The sequence below is a fragment of the Castanea sativa genome, chromosome 8, assembly GCF_040712315.1.
Source record: "Castanea sativa cultivar Marrone di Chiusa Pesio chromosome 8, ASM4071231v1".
NCBI classification, from domain to species: Eukaryota; Viridiplantae; Streptophyta; class Magnoliopsida; order Fagales; family Fagaceae; genus Castanea; species Castanea sativa.
Genome location: NC_134020.1, coordinates 34,119,824 through 34,134,732, shown reverse-complemented (window position 1 = coordinate 34,134,732; position 14,909 = coordinate 34,119,824). Strand labels below are relative to the sequence as shown.

The following is a 14,909-nucleotide window of genomic DNA, read 5'->3' as shown; positions in this document are numbered from 1 at the left end:
AAAAAATCGTTTTGCTAAATAGAAAAAAAAAAGAAAACAAGAAGAAGCTATTTGAAAAAAAAAAAAATTCAAATAAAGCTATTTGATGTCATGAGCCATAACACATGGTAGCCATTTATTTTGTAAAATTGTTTAGGAAGATAACGCATCTCATCTAAAACATATTATTGATATATCCTAATATTTTCAACCAGTGTGATAAAAAAAAGTTCTTATTTTAGAGTGGGACAAAATTTTCCTCTAAACTGGCTTAAAAATATCTCTTACAACACACTACGTGACAATTCATAAAATTATCCATCGTAATTTATACATGACTCATTAGATAAATATAAATAATTGTGATCAAGTATTGTTCTGCATCATTTACATTAAACACTATTGAGTATTGATGCTATTACAAAAATGTATATTGCAACCTTTGCTCCCTCTTCATGCACACAAACGCCCTTTTAATCTTCTCTTCACGCACGATTGAACAGGTTGATATTGTTATTGATATTCAATAGAATCCACACCATGTCATTTGTGAGTGGAACATCCCTTAATAGAACCCAAAAATAACAATAAAGGTTTGAAAATAAATGATTACGCTAGAATCAATTCTTTAGAAATAGCAACTAGCTGAAAGTATCATCTTAATTGCAAAGGCATCTCAATCTTCATCCATCATAAAATATCAAATAGAAAAATAAAAATGTATATACTGTAAAGCTTTACTCTTAGCTTCTTACAATCAAATAAAGTTCAATGGATATCACCACAGTTTTCATTTTTTTTTTTGGATAAGTTTATCTAGCAAAGCTTACAGTTAATTGTCCAAACAAATTGGAGATACCCTGAAAATTTTCAAATAGGCATGTTGCACTGCAGGTTGAGGCTGAGATACTTAGAAGAGTTTTCTATATTCATCTGCCTCTTGCAACATCTCCTCAGGGCTTCTGTCCTTTCTTTCCTTATCTAAGTCAAGCTTTTGCTTTAATTCTTTCTCCTTCTCATCTATCTAAACCATGAACAACAAGAAGGCAAATACATAAATAGCAAAAGTTAATGCATAAACAATGGAGAGTAAGCACTAAAGCAAGTTTTCCATCTTACAGCATCATAGATCTCATCATTGTTCTTGAAGTCATTAACTTTGCGTGGCAGGATATGGATGTGAACATGGGGTACTGTCTGTCCTGCCTGGGGCCCGTCCTAAGGTTTTAACAAAGATGACACACAAGTTAGTCCGTTTGTGTCTAGCTTATCTGCTAGCTTTAAGCTTTTATATACAACTTTTTAAAACCTTACTTTTTCTTACTTCTTAAAGGTACAAGTATGTTTTAGCACACTTTCAATAAAAGCTAAATAAGTTGATTCCAAATGCACAAGTTTCAAAAGACAAATTGAGCAGCATTAAGCAAGTGGGGAGGCATGAATATGAACATGAGTTACTGTCTAATGACAAACATCATACTTTTAAATCAAGCACACATAAATCAGGTGATGTTTGCTGTCATACATATTGACCGTATCACATAAATTAACAGAATACTAGGAAAATACCATAAGAGTTTAACTAGTACTGATGATCATAGGAAGATGTATCCTAGACACATCGTTAGATTTGAAGAGATCAACAGCACCAGGATGGTTTGAACATTATATGTGTTCTTACATAGTAAACAAGATCAAGCATGCCTGCATGTGGTTACGAGTTGTCAAGTAATCACATGGTCAACCAATGCTTCCAGTCCAGGATCATCAGGGAACACAGAAATAACTTGATCTAACATATAAGAGTAATGTCAATAACAAACTAAAAGATTTTACTTGTTCATATGTGTTCACACCAACAGTGCCATAGGCATCACAATGCTCACACAATAACACATACGTAATGGAGACATTGGAATGAAGGAAAGGGTAAACAATTAAAAGGGAAAGGAAATGTGATAAATCATCTAGATGTCACAGCCACATGATTCAATTCTGGTGAGGAAAAAGAGAAGGGTGAGAACTAGCATACAAATTTCATGGTTTTCAAAATGGCAAACTGATGGGCAAAATATACTATAAATGATGTCCTACAAGTTACGTAGCAAATAACCAACACTCAGAAGAAATATGGGGAAAAAAGAATTAAGTGATATTAAAATACAAATAATTAGCTGACTTCAAGCAACTGCCTTACTTGGATTGTGAATGTGAGAGATGATGCTTTGTGGTAGCACTCAAGCTGACTGCCAATCTTCTGTGCTGTAAGCCATAAATCGCTAGTCTCATCAACAGTGAGATCAACAAAGCGCTTAACTTCACGCCTTGGGCAGACAAGCACATGTACATAATGTCAAGTCAAACTTGAATACTGAACCACATTAAGATTATAGATCCACAGTTAATACTGTGAAGTGCTTAAAGTTAATCAATCTAACACAACCCCCCCCCCGCCCCAAGTCTAAAGCAGCCAAAAAGGGGACCTGAATATCAAGATAAAGAGACGTGTGGGATGGCTTTTTCTTTTAACTTGATTATATTGAACAGAAAGCATTCAATCTGGCACAGTTTGGTAGTCATTAAATGTTTCATTAAGTTTCTGAATCTCAAGAAAACTCCTATATGTTTTTTTTTTTTTTTTAAAATTAGTCCTATATGTATATAAATGCATTCCATATGCACAGTTACAAAGATGTCCCTATCAATCAATTTTATAATTTTTATTGATACATATGAACCAAATGGGTGTTGAACCCACAACCTCACCCTCCACCCCATTATTATGCTAAGAGGAACTGCCATTTGAGTCAGGGCTCATTAGCCTATCAATCATTTTTCAAACCCATTATGCAGAAAAACAGCAGTTTGCATATCACATCCTTAAAATGCATTTATTGCAGAATGCCAGATGACAGGCATTGCATCAAACCAGCATGACTGGCTTATTTTCCCAAAAAAATAAAAGCACTACAATTAATTTTCCTAATGTAAATCTAGTCATGAACAATAAACAATGCTTGAATCAATCCCAAGTTCCCAACATATAATTCTAATGTGGAGGAGGAAAGGATATGACCTGCAAAGGAAAAGAAAAGCAAATCACAAGAAAAGGAGAGTAAGAATCTTAGTATGGAAACGTGAGAACAGTTCAAAGGCATTTCCCTGGAGGAAAAATCTATGTTACATCAATGAGATAATATGGAACAGAGCATTATATATATTAAAGTTAAGTAATGGACAAAAGGGGCAAAGAGCACTTAGAGCATTTTCATTAAGAATGATAAATGCTATAAATGCTAAATTTTAACATCAAGTTTGTAAAAAGCACCAAAAAGCAAGCTACAACGAACATGCTAAACTTAAATAAATTTAAAAAAAAAACAATTTGAGCTACAGTGAGCTTTTATCTTTGAAAGCTCTCTGTAGCTCCAATCTTTAAAAAAAAAAAATTATTATTTTAATACTTGTGGTGGAAAAGGTGGTTTGTGTAGTTTTTTATTATTATTATTTTAATGAGTAGTTTATATTATTTTAAACGAAATGGTAAGAAAATAGAACCTTTGATGTTGGGTGTATTGTAAAATGAGTTGTTAAAATTGATAAAGTGACTTTTTGAGATGCTAAATGCTAAAATTTTTTAAAGCTTTGATGGGAATGCTCTTAGACATGCTATAAGCAAATAAAGTAAATTGGTTAAAAACAATGAGACTAACAAGGGGGAAAAGAACGATATTAAAAAAGAAACATGAGGATTGAGTGTGTCAGATAAAATCAGAATGAGTAGGATCTTTGGACCCCCATGCTACATCTCCTTTTTTATACTAAAACTGTCATTGTACTTTATCAAGTAAGCTTGGGGCTATCCCATCGTTAAACTAAAGTTTATCCCACAAGGGTCAAAAAATTTAACCTTAACTTAATCTAAGTAGATACCAGGTAACACAGATGTAAGTGTAAACAGAGGATCGGCTACAGATTAAAATTTTTGCAGGAAACAATATCCTGTATAAAGCACACCTATACATGTATAGAAGGAAATCAATAAATCCACACGATTGAAGAAGAGTGCCTAATTTGAGAAAGAAACTCCAGCCCCAAAAGATAGCTTGGTGCTCGCATAAACATATACATGCGAACTCACACACACACATACAAAGTTTTCTATTGTTTTGAGAATAACCAAATATATAAAGGGTTGTCTAATTGTCAATTGATGTGATATAGATTTACCAGGTAAGTATGAAGAAGAGAGAACAAAGTATTAAAGGTTTCTTCTTGTGGGGTGTGAAAGATTGACCCAACTACACAAGGAAAACCGGGGAGTAGTTAATTTATGAGGATTTTAAATACTTATCAAATTTTGACAAGCATCCTACTAAAGGTTGTTTCTTTGATATTCTATATATTATAGTTTTTAGCATTGTCAAGACAGCATCGCCTAATTTTAAAATTTAAAAAAAAAAAAAAAAAATTCAAAAGATCAACTTAATTGTGGAGGGATGCACTTAAAAATTGTTGTATGATGTGCCTCTTATTGATATATTCATTTGCTTCGTTCAATGACCCTAGTGTTTGCGTTTGTGTTTCCCTTGAAGTTTAGTGGGTGTTTCCAACTTCTTTCTCCTAGTGATTTCTTCATTAGTACTATTTAGGGTTAGAGCCATTAGACTCTCAAGGAAGACATGCTTTGGAAGCCTTCTCCCTTTCTTTGTTTGTTTATTTATTTATTATTTTTTAATAAGTATTATTATTAAGAAATAATGAAACCTTCTCCCTTTGTTAAAGGTATTAGCATACATGAAACAACTTTTGAGATTCACCCCGTTGTTGTAATGATTGAGCTCATACATTTTGACTGGGAACATAGTAGTGGATGAATGGCTATTATTATCAACTTGATGTAGTATCAAGAGAAATTTTACTTTTTTAAAAAAGGTCATATCCAATGCATGAGGCTCCCTCTTCTAAGGGGTCTAAGAGAGGTGGTTGGTAGGTAACCTTATTCCAATTTTCAGGATGCTGATTCTTGGACTTGAACCCAACACATAGCTGGGGCAGGGGAAAAAACTGTCAAATGTTAATTGTTTCTTGCTGAAATATAGCAACAAAATAATCTTGGAATCAAGGAGTCATTGTCAAATTAAAGTGACAAGAATTTTTGCTCAATGGTTATTAGGTATGCCTACAGCTAGATCAAAAGATTTTATTTATTTATTTATTTATTAAAAAGTAATGAAAATGTATTTTTTGATAAGTAAGTAACAAAAATTTATTGATCAATATAGAATCACCCATGTACACCAGGGGTGTACTTGGGGAGCAGTACAATCAATTTTTCAAATTACAATTCTCAGGCATATCTAATAAAACAAAGGAAGAGATTCAAAAGCCACATCCAGTAAAGTATGAAAAAAGAGAGATTAAACCGTTTCACAGATCAAATGTTGAAATTGGTTATACCAAGGAGTCGTCTAAGTTCCTACTCCCTGAATAAAATACCTTTGTTTTGCAACTTGAATGCAGCAATGCAATAAGAAATCCAATGCCAAAAGTAACATGGTGAAAGCTAGTTTGGCATGCTAAGGTCATCTCTAAACAAAAATTTATAGCGTTGAGTAACCATCAAGAATAGATTTTTGACAAAAAATTGTCTAGTTCAGTGGGGCTATAATGGAGATATATTTTGCATTTACTGCAGAGTTGGGATCATCTATGCAATGAATGTCACTTTTCAAAAAGAGTTTATAAGAAGATTCTTCCATTGAGTTTAATCAAATGGAAAATAGGCGCTTGGGAAATGGGATATAAGAATTACAGCGAGCCATTACAACTTTAAAGGAAAGAGTTTTTAAGCTATCCTTTTGAGGAATTGATCTTGCCCATAAACATATTTGCCAATATTTTTTAATGGGCAACGTGTATATAAAGGAAATCATGTTGGGATTCTTAAAGATGAAGAATTGCTTTTTCAAAGACCTTGTCAAGGAAGAGACAAGAAATGTTCTGAGAAGCCTTTGAAAAGACCTTCTCAAGCTAGGAAACTTCATAGAAAATGGAATGTCGCTTTCCTAAAAATTGAACAAAATTTCATTCCTAATAGATACAAGTCTAAAAGGGTTGATATCGATGAAGACAGTAAGCACAAACAAACAAACAAACATACTCATTCACTCTAAACGAAGAAAATACAATATGGGTCTGTGTAAAAATAGTAAAGAAGAGGAGGGAAGGCATGTACCAGGAACGACAGGACGAAGATTAACAAAGGCGTAGGAGAGTTGGGTGGAGTAGAACACTTCATTTTGGTGTATCTTGTAAGTTCCGAACATGTAGTGCTCTGAAGAAGACATCTGTTTTTCATTTTGCAGATCAATGAATTTAATAGATTGACTTTTGATGATGGAAGTTGAGGAAACGATAATATAGTATGTAAGGAATAAAATTGATTATGGTACTACTTGCCTTGATGTTGGTGGTGGTGGAGATGGGTCGGAGCACCCTTGTTGTGTGTGTAATGAACCAACCTGGTCTGGAAGCGAGAGACAGAGAAGGCAGCAGCGTATGCTTTAACATTTACTCACCAGGTTATGGGTATTTAGAGCAATTTTCTTTGGAATTAAATAAAATTTGGGCAAAGTTTTGTAACCAATGGCCAATGGGAAGAAACTAGTCTCCTAGTGTTTTTTCTATCTTTTTGATAACAACGGTATTAGAAGAAAGTATCTCCTAACATGTTGGCAAAGGATTTCAAATCCATAATCTTATAGACATTATAAGGTATTAGGAACTACTAAGTTAATTCCTTGAAGTTAACTCCTAGAGCTCTCACATCAGTCGATGCATTTTATACAATTTGTTTGTTTGTTTAGACCCCTTGAAAATCATATTAGTTTAACGTAATGAATTAGCCAAAAAGTTACTTTGGTTAATTATTCAGATCTAGGTTAAACTCATGCAATCATATTACTTAGTGCGAAAAATTAAAGAAGACAGTAATATGATGACCTAGAAAAACCAATAAAACTAACTGTTTCAAGGTAAACAAATCCACTATGATAGAATGGAATATTACAATAGATTTAAACCATAAATCTAACGCGACCTCATGTAGAACTTACTAACACGACCATGTGCAACTCTGACTTCGTGGACTCTTCTATCTGAATTTGATGTGCACAAACACCCACGTTTATGACTTAGAGATCTCACTCAAAGGTTTAGATCATCACCAATTGTTGATCTTGTACAGCAACTTTAGATCTACTAGTTTTAATGGTATGAGAATGATTTTCGGTAGTGACTTTGAAAGGAGAAGACACAGTACCTTTTAGATCTTAAAAGAGCACCTCCAAAGTCTTCACAAAACGTGTCTTAGGGTTTCCTTTAAATGCTATGTGAAATAGATTTGGAACTCTAATTGCTTAATGGGTTTGATGAGCAGTGGGCTGAAATTAAAATATGCAGAGTTTGCATCTCGATTGGTCGAACCTATTCCCTCGATCAGTTGAACCTGGCATGTTTTCGAATTCTTCTTTCTGCAACTTATATGTTCTTATGTTTTGACTTGTAACACCTAGAGTAATGTCTAATAAATCCTATAGACTCTAAGATCTATATCTAAACAAATTTGTGTTCACGGTTTGCTAATTGTTTTAAACTTTTAGAATCTAACACAATCAATTATAAAAATCACTCACATTAGTCTATCTGTTTATATATAGTTGTGTAAAGTAAGAACATTCGTATTAACTCGTGCATAAATTTCTGTCCATTTTAGCATAAGAATCTACTTTTTCTATTTTAAATACTCATTTTTCAAAACACTACATCAAATTATCTAGTTTAGACTACATTTTATTTAATATATATATATATAAGTATATATTAATTGTTTATTTTTCTTCACACAGATGACATAGCAACCATCATCCACTTTCTTCCTTAGTATAAAATAGATAATTAAATGTGATTGTTTTTTAGGAATGATGGTGTAAAATAGAAAAAAAGAAAAAAGAAAAAAAGAAAAAAAAAGAAAAGGTTCTTATTCTAAATGGACACAAGTTTTTGCACGAGTAGATGCAAATGCTCTTGATGGAGAAGAATCGCTATTTGACCCGCTGGCATTAGTTTTTGAGGCAAGAGACCTACCGACGCCTTATTACTTGGATTAGGTCAATTCCAGTTTGAGTGGCTTCAAGTCAGATAGTTCGGGCATGTGGCAAATTGGTTTGGATAGCCTAAGTTTTGTCAAAAGGTTAGGACCGTGGTTTTAAAAATTGGACTGGACCGGTTGGTTCAAATAGGAACCAACCATTAATCTGGTTCGGTAAAAATCATTATAACCAGCCAAAATTGGTCAAAAATTGCGTAAAACCAAGAACTAGGCTTGAAACCGGTTCTTTGATCGGTTTGGTTTTTAAAACCATGGTTAGGACATAGTTTCCTTATATAAAATAAATAAAAATAATATAATACATTTAAATGTAAACTTTTAATTAATTAACGGGTAAATTACGTATTTGGTCCTTATCCTTTACACTATATTTCATTTTGGTTCCTAAATTTTAATTGTGTCAATTTAATCGTTAACCTTCCAATGTGTCACATGGTCAAATTTTTCACTCAATTTTCTGCCTGTGATGGCCTTAAGTCCCTGACCTAGTTTCACTTTTAGCCAACACCATACACACACTGCAAGAACAATTAGAACATATTATAGAAGGACTCGCACACACTATGTTTATAGGGAACCCACTCTCAACCTTTATTACTCAATCTCAAGTACAAAGGAAACCCTTTACAAGCTTAAAGAAATACACATAATTCTCCCAAAGGCCAAATTCATTAAGCTGTTGACACCCCCAACAACATTAAGGTAATATATATATATATATATATAGAAATAACTGTTATGGTAGTTACTACCTACTAACTACCTAGGTCTTGGACAATCTGCCACTTGTGTTATGACTTAGTACACCTTCAACTGATGCTGTCTTGGTCTGTTTTCCACATTTTCAGCCTTTACACAATAAGTTTGAACATCAGGGAAACTAGGAACTGCTTATAATTGCCATTGTATATGCTGCACATGCACAGCCCATGTCGCAGCAGATAATGTGGCATCTGCCCATCATCCATTAGGCCACACAACATGTTCTCACATGTTTCGGGAGGCTTGGCCCATGCCCAAGCCCTTCCCCGTCAGCAACATAGCTCATATAACATGCCCCCAAGTAGCACACCAAGTAATTGTCATTAGCCCACTAGCATCCGTCCATGCATTTAGCCAGCACCCACTAGTCCAATGCCTTGGACATAGCATCTGATCATCAGAGTAGCCCAGCCCTGCCTTGCACATAAGCCACCAAGCTCACATATAAGCAATCAGCTAACAAGTCACTAATGCCATGCACCACCACATAGGGTTGACACCACCTGCTGCTGCCCATCATGAAAACCAACTCTGCCCACCGTGACACTCCTTTGCTATGGTCTTGGGACACGATGTGGAGTAAGGTGTCTCCACATGCTGCCCCTTCACACTGCTCATCGATTCAATTCAAGTAAAGAGATTGGACGTGTCCTCCTCAAAGAACCCGTAGGAGCATTACTAATCTGGCACGAGGAGCCATCGATGTGTTGAGAAAATATGAAGCGAAGTGATTAGCCTAAAGCACCCTCATTCTTTATGCCATTATCAGTAACAAGTAAAGCTCCTAACACAATATCAGGTAAATTTAATTTTTATCATTATCTCTTAAATGAAAATTTCTGACATGACAAACGACAAAATAAAAAATTAATTTATTATCCGATCAATTTTCATCTAAAAGATAACAAACGATCAAATTAATACAATCGAAAGGTTAAATACCAAATCAATTTAATATCCAATTTTACAAGTAAGACCGGACCGGAGCCGGTTTTGAAAACAATACTGATAAGGAGTAGATTGTGATGTAATCGCGCTCTCTCTCTCTCCTTTATCTTTTACTTCTCTGGTTAGAACAGGGGGCATCGTTCAGTGCAGTCCAGGAATGGCGTCCTGCAGCAGCTGTGTAATAACTGGAAATACAAATAGATGGAGTATGGCATCTCTTAAATCAGCCCTCCCTCCTTCTTCCTTACGCTTCCCAACCATGGCCGCCGCTACTTCATTTCAGTCCAAGCCCAAGCCCAAGTCCAAACTGCTTCTCCGCTCTTTCAATGGCCTCGCTCCTCTTCAACCCTCTCTCTTCCCAACTTCTTGCCCAGGTACTTTTCATTATTACCCACTTTTTAAATTTTCATTTCCAATGTCTTCGCTATGAGTTTTTTTTTTTTTTTGACAATTACTATGTGATATTCAATTCTTGTGCTCTAGCCTCTAGTTTATTTTTTTTCCTGAGACTTTCAGAGCTAAAAATTGAAAACTTTGCCATATAATGAGTTATTTGTCTTAGCCATATAATGAGCAATGTCATTAGATATTTCAGATGTCACTCTTATATTCATCTTACCTCCAAATAAGTTTGCCTGATTGTTTCAGAGTCTAACATTGTGTTGATTTCAACATAATTCAAGTCGAAGTTGAACACAATTTTTTTTTTCTTTGTAATTAATGTCTTTTTATGTTTTTGTTTTTCCATCCTTTTTGTACTTTTGTTATGCTGGTGCTAATTTGCATCTAGCATTTTTTTGAATATAATTTTTCTTACCTATCAAAAAAAAAAAAAAGTGTACTTCCAACCAAAGTACTTGAACATTAGCCCGTTCATTTTCCACCTTAGTCCAATTAGACATCTTCAAATATACTTTCAAAACAAAAAATGAAGAGAACTAAGAGTCATAACATACTGTCGACAATATTAGAAGGAAAAGAACAAAGGTGTTTACTTTGCTACTAAGAATAACATAGATAAGAAGATAAATATTAAGTGAAAAACAGAAGGTTGTTCTCCATCACTAAAAATAACAACTTAAATAACCATAAAAAAAAAAAGAGGTTCTTTATCACTGAAATAATTAAATAACATAAAGCTATGATTCAACTAAAATAGGAGCTATAATTAGAGAAGATGAGGTAGTCTAATAGAAAGAGGGAAATGGCTGTTGGCACTAGTTGTTGATTCAAGAAAAGCGCAAAGGTTGCTTCTTGCCTTGAAGTGTTCTAGAGGGCTGTGCTGGGTTTAATCTGCCTGTGGAAATTTTAATTTATCTTCAGTTAGGTGGTCACCCAAGTGTAAAATGTTGCCTCACTCCAGTCTAGTGGCTTAGGTGGTTAGCCAACTTCCCTAATTCCGCTTTGAGTTTCTCTCTCTCAAAGAAACGATTTGGGCAACATTAATCATAATTGCACTTTATCACTAATGACTTGCAGTTTGTGCTTATTAATTTTGAACTGGAACATGGCTAACTTGTAATTTGAACTTTCGTTGCTTGGTGTAGCGTAAGACAAGTCATGGGATATAGTGGGAGAGGGCTAAATAGGAGTGGAAGTGTGTAACTAAGGGATGCTTTAGGATATTATTTTATTTCCTACAAAGCTCCTCTAACCTTGCTGCCACCACCTACTATCCCTCTTTCTTCTGGTGTTTTTGGTTTTCATTGCTGTTGTGCTCCTATGCCATGAATCATCCAATATGCATATCACTTGTTTAATTTATGGTGACACAAATGTAGTGGGATATAATGATTTGGATGAATCATTGAATTATGCAAGAGAAGTTGAGGTCTTTTAACAAAGAACTTAGTTGTATACCGACTTCATTGATAATTTTTCAAGGACTGCAAGTCCAACTGCTGTTAAATAACATGTGGTTATTGTTACTACTGCCCTGTTAAATAATATATGGTATACCTTAATCCTATAACAGATTATCTATGCAACATTTAGTTCCTCTTCCTGTTGGCTTGAAATACTTTTAAGCACTCGTCTCTTGGTGCAGAATTTACCAGCTTTGGTCATTGTTTTCCCACTATTGGAAATGGGGGTCGAGTCTTTGCTATGAGACACGGGAGGCGAGTACCCAAACTCAATAGGCCCCCTGACCAGCGAAAGGCATTAATTCGGGGCCTCACAACACAGCTCCTTAAACATGGTCGCATCAAGACTACGAGAGCAAGAGCTAGTGCAGTGAGGAAGTATGTTGATAAGATGATCACATTGGCAAAAGATGGATCTCTTCATAAGAGGAGACAAGCTCTTGGCTTCATATACGAGAAGCAGATTGTCCATGCCTTGTTTGCCGAGGCTCCGGAAAGGTATGGAGAGAGGAATGGAGGGTATACACGAATTCTCTTAACTTTGCCGCGGCGAGGAGATAATGCTCCTATGGCCTACATTGAGCTTGTCTAGATTTTAAGCATATCTGCATGCAAACTTTTACTTGGACCATTATTCTCACTTCATGCTTCTGTTAGGTAATATCTTGTGTAGTAACAAATGATCTAATGAATGGTTATTTGATCCTTGATAATTTTGAAGTTGCTATTTAGTTTCGTATTGTTTTTCTTCAGCTTGTACGGTGCTTCTCGTCTTATATTGTACGTCTGTTCAGCAGTTATTATTTGTCCATTAGTTTCTAGTATAGTTCATTATTGTTGCTTTACTTTCTTCTTATATGTTCACTTGTAACATAAAACTCTTTATACATGCATCACATATTCAAATGGATTTTCCCAATTGTATTAAAAGAAGTTCTAGTTGAGAAAGTGATCTACTAATTCTTGGTGTTGATAGCTCTATCAAATTATAAAGTGATCACCACTCAACCCCCCCAAAAAAAAGGTGAATAAAAAGATTATAAAAAAGGGAGGAAGAAAACAAAAGGGGGTTGGGGATGATTTTTCTTTGTTCTAATTTTTTCATGATGGGCCATTCCCATAGAATAAAGTAGTTTGACAAGAAGCCCAGCCCAGCATCAATCGCATAATCATGGATTCCGGTGATAAGTTATCAAAGCAATTGTGGCATTAGGCCATTTTCATTGGATCAAGCAACTTGTTTTTCTACCGGGTATGGTTTGGTGGTAAGAGTTCTTGTATTGTTCCACATGATACTTAACAAGAGTTGAATAATTTGAGCAGTGGTGCTTCAACGAATTTGTTGTGCCCACAATAAATGCTCCATCAAGGCCCCGGTGTACACGTGATATTACTCTTACCGTCACATGGCACGATGGAAACCCCTTCTTTATTCGGCAAAAAAAAGAAAAAAAAAGTTGTCTCAAATAAATAATTGAAAGAATTATGGTGTTGGGTCATTCCTGATGGTTTCTGCTGCCCTGAGTATTGTGGGTTTTGGTTTAGGTATGATTTTGTTTCTTGCTTAAAATAGTTACGAGTATTGTGCGTTTTGGTTTAGGTATGATTTTGTCTCTTGCTTAAAATAGGTACAAGATTAGGGAAGTATAGCTGTGAAGTTGTTTGTAATAGTGAGTTCATTGATTCATTCGTTGACTAAACGTATCAAGCTTGCGCTTAAATTGCTTGTACTTAAAGGTTCAGTTATGTTCACCAAAAAAAAAAAAAGGTTCACTTATTGAATGAATTAAACTTGGCTCAATATGTTTTTTTTTTTTATAGGAAGGCTCAATATGTTTGTAAACACTAAGATTATACTTTTGGTGATTAGTAAGGTGCAACTTAAAACAATTGTTAAAATATGCATTTTGGTTTTATTTTTCTTTAAAAATATTGCTATTGAAAGTATATATAGTTAGTGAAATTTTAAAATATCACTTGCAATAATTAATATAGCTTATAAATATAGGCTTCTTATAACTTAACTAACTCAATGAACTTATTCTCAAAAAAAAAAAAAAAAAACCAACACAATGAAATTAATAATTTCTTTAATAAGCTTTAGTTCATTTGGGAAATTAAGAACAAACTTGAACATAATTTAGTTCAGTGTAAAACTCAAGTTCACATTTAGTTTTTTTTAAAAAGTGACCAAATTTAAACATCTTAAAAAGCACTGTATCACCACTGCACACTTTGGTGCGATAGTCACTCCACAAGTATAAGTACTTATGGGATGTGAGGAGAAAATGCTGAGATTTAAGTTTCCAGGAGGAAGCTTTACACACATATTCACTTAGATTAGGTTAGAGTAGAATTTCTATCTTGTATTAAAAGAAAAAAGTACTGTATCATTCGGGACAAAGGGAGACTTTGACTTGGGCCCATTTTTTTAACAAAAAATATTAAGGTATATATAGGTAATAATTTTAGTAATTTTGTTCAATAAAATTACACTTTGTCCCCTTAACAATATCAGTGATTTTTTAAAGAGTAATGTTATAATTACAAACATTTTTACAAATTGTTGAAGTAGTAATTCTTATTGGTTTATATTTGGATCCACCACTTACATCATTTTTGTACTTACTAATAACTACTCATTATATTAGTAATTTGTCAAAAAAAATTTGTAATTCTAGCATTTTCCTCATTTCAAAGGTCATTAAAAAATTTATAGATCTAAAATTTAAAGCAAAATATACAAGCCTAAAAAAAATTAAACCAACAACAAAACAATTAGGTTCAAGCAACAGATTTTGTTCAAAACAAACAACTTAGCCCTTTAAAAAATTTTAAACATAATGAACGCAGCAACAGCAAATGCACACATCAAAAACATAAAACAAATAAAACCCTACCCTCTAACTATAAGTTTTGGCTCCATCCTAGGTGTCATATTTACAAGTTTGTAAGAAAGGGATATTTTGGTAAATTGGTTAGTTTTCAATGGTTCACTACTAATTAATTAAATGGATTTTTTAAAAATTGTCTTCAATTTCTATGATGAATCATTAAAATGACTAAAATTTAAATTGGCAACACGAACTTCATCATTGAAACAAAATTTTCCGTTAATAATAATAATAATAATATTTAAAATTAAATTAAAGAGAATATTTGGAGTAGAAAAAAAAGAGAAA

General features: G+C 33.9%; 2 protein-coding genes across 3 annotated transcripts; one reads left to right on the top strand and one right to left on the bottom strand.

Annotated features, from left to right (window-relative positions):
* Window positions 1-684: 684 nt before the first annotated feature.
* LOC142608358 (bifunctional bis(5'-adenosyl)-triphosphatase/adenylylsulfatase FHIT) lies at window positions 685-6,712 on the bottom strand. 2 transcript variants are annotated; one of them, XM_075780117.1, is made up of 5 exons: window positions 6,442-6,712; window positions 6,216-6,329; window positions 2,177-2,323; window positions 1,099-1,197; window positions 685-1,003 (listed from the first exon to the last, which is right to left on the bottom strand). In XM_075780117.1, the coding sequence occupies exons 1-5, from the start codon at window positions 6,550-6,552 to the stop codon at window positions 890-892; spliced, it is 585 nt and encodes a 194-aa protein (XP_075636232.1). In that variant the 5' UTR covers window positions 6,553-6,712; the 3' UTR covers window positions 685-889. The 2 variants fall into 2 exon arrangements, with proteins under 2 accessions (XP_075636232.1, XP_075636233.1); XM_075780118.1 differs by having other exon boundaries at window positions 2,177-2,241; window positions 6,218-6,329.
* A 3,185-nt stretch (window positions 6,713-9,897) lies between these two features.
* LOC142607796 (large ribosomal subunit protein bL17c) lies at window positions 9,898-12,479 on the top strand. The gene is made up of 2 exons (XM_075779426.1): window positions 9,898-10,236; window positions 11,910-12,479. Exons 1-2 carry the CDS (start codon window positions 10,020-10,022, stop codon window positions 12,317-12,319), a joined length of 627 nt encoding a protein of 208 aa, XP_075635541.1. The 5' UTR covers window positions 9,898-10,019; the 3' UTR covers window positions 12,320-12,479.
* The last annotated feature ends 2,430 nt before the right edge of the window (window positions 12,480-14,909 follow it).

Bases quoted from the DNA above. Each gene is read 5' to 3' on its own strand.
- LOC142608358 (XM_075780117.1), bottom strand. From the start codon at position 6,552: ATGTTAAAGCATACGCTGCTGCCTTCTCTGTCTCTCGCTTCCAGACCA. The intron at 2,324-6,215 runs ACATGCCTTCCC...TGACATTATGTA, and splicing joins TTCGTCCTGTCGTTCCTGGT to CATGTGCTTGTCTGCCCAAG. The intron at 1,198-2,176 runs GTAAGGCAGTTG...TTAAAACCTTAG, and splicing joins CTCTCACATTCACAATCCAA to GACGGGCCCCAGGCAGGACA.
- LOC142607796 (XM_075779426.1), top strand. From the start codon at position 10,020: ATGGCGTCCTGCAGCAGCTGTGTAATAACTGGAAATACAAATAGATGG. The intron at 10,237-11,909 runs GTACTTTTCATT...CTCTTGGTGCAG, and splicing joins CTTCCCAACTTCTTGCCCAG to AATTTACCAGCTTTGGTCAT.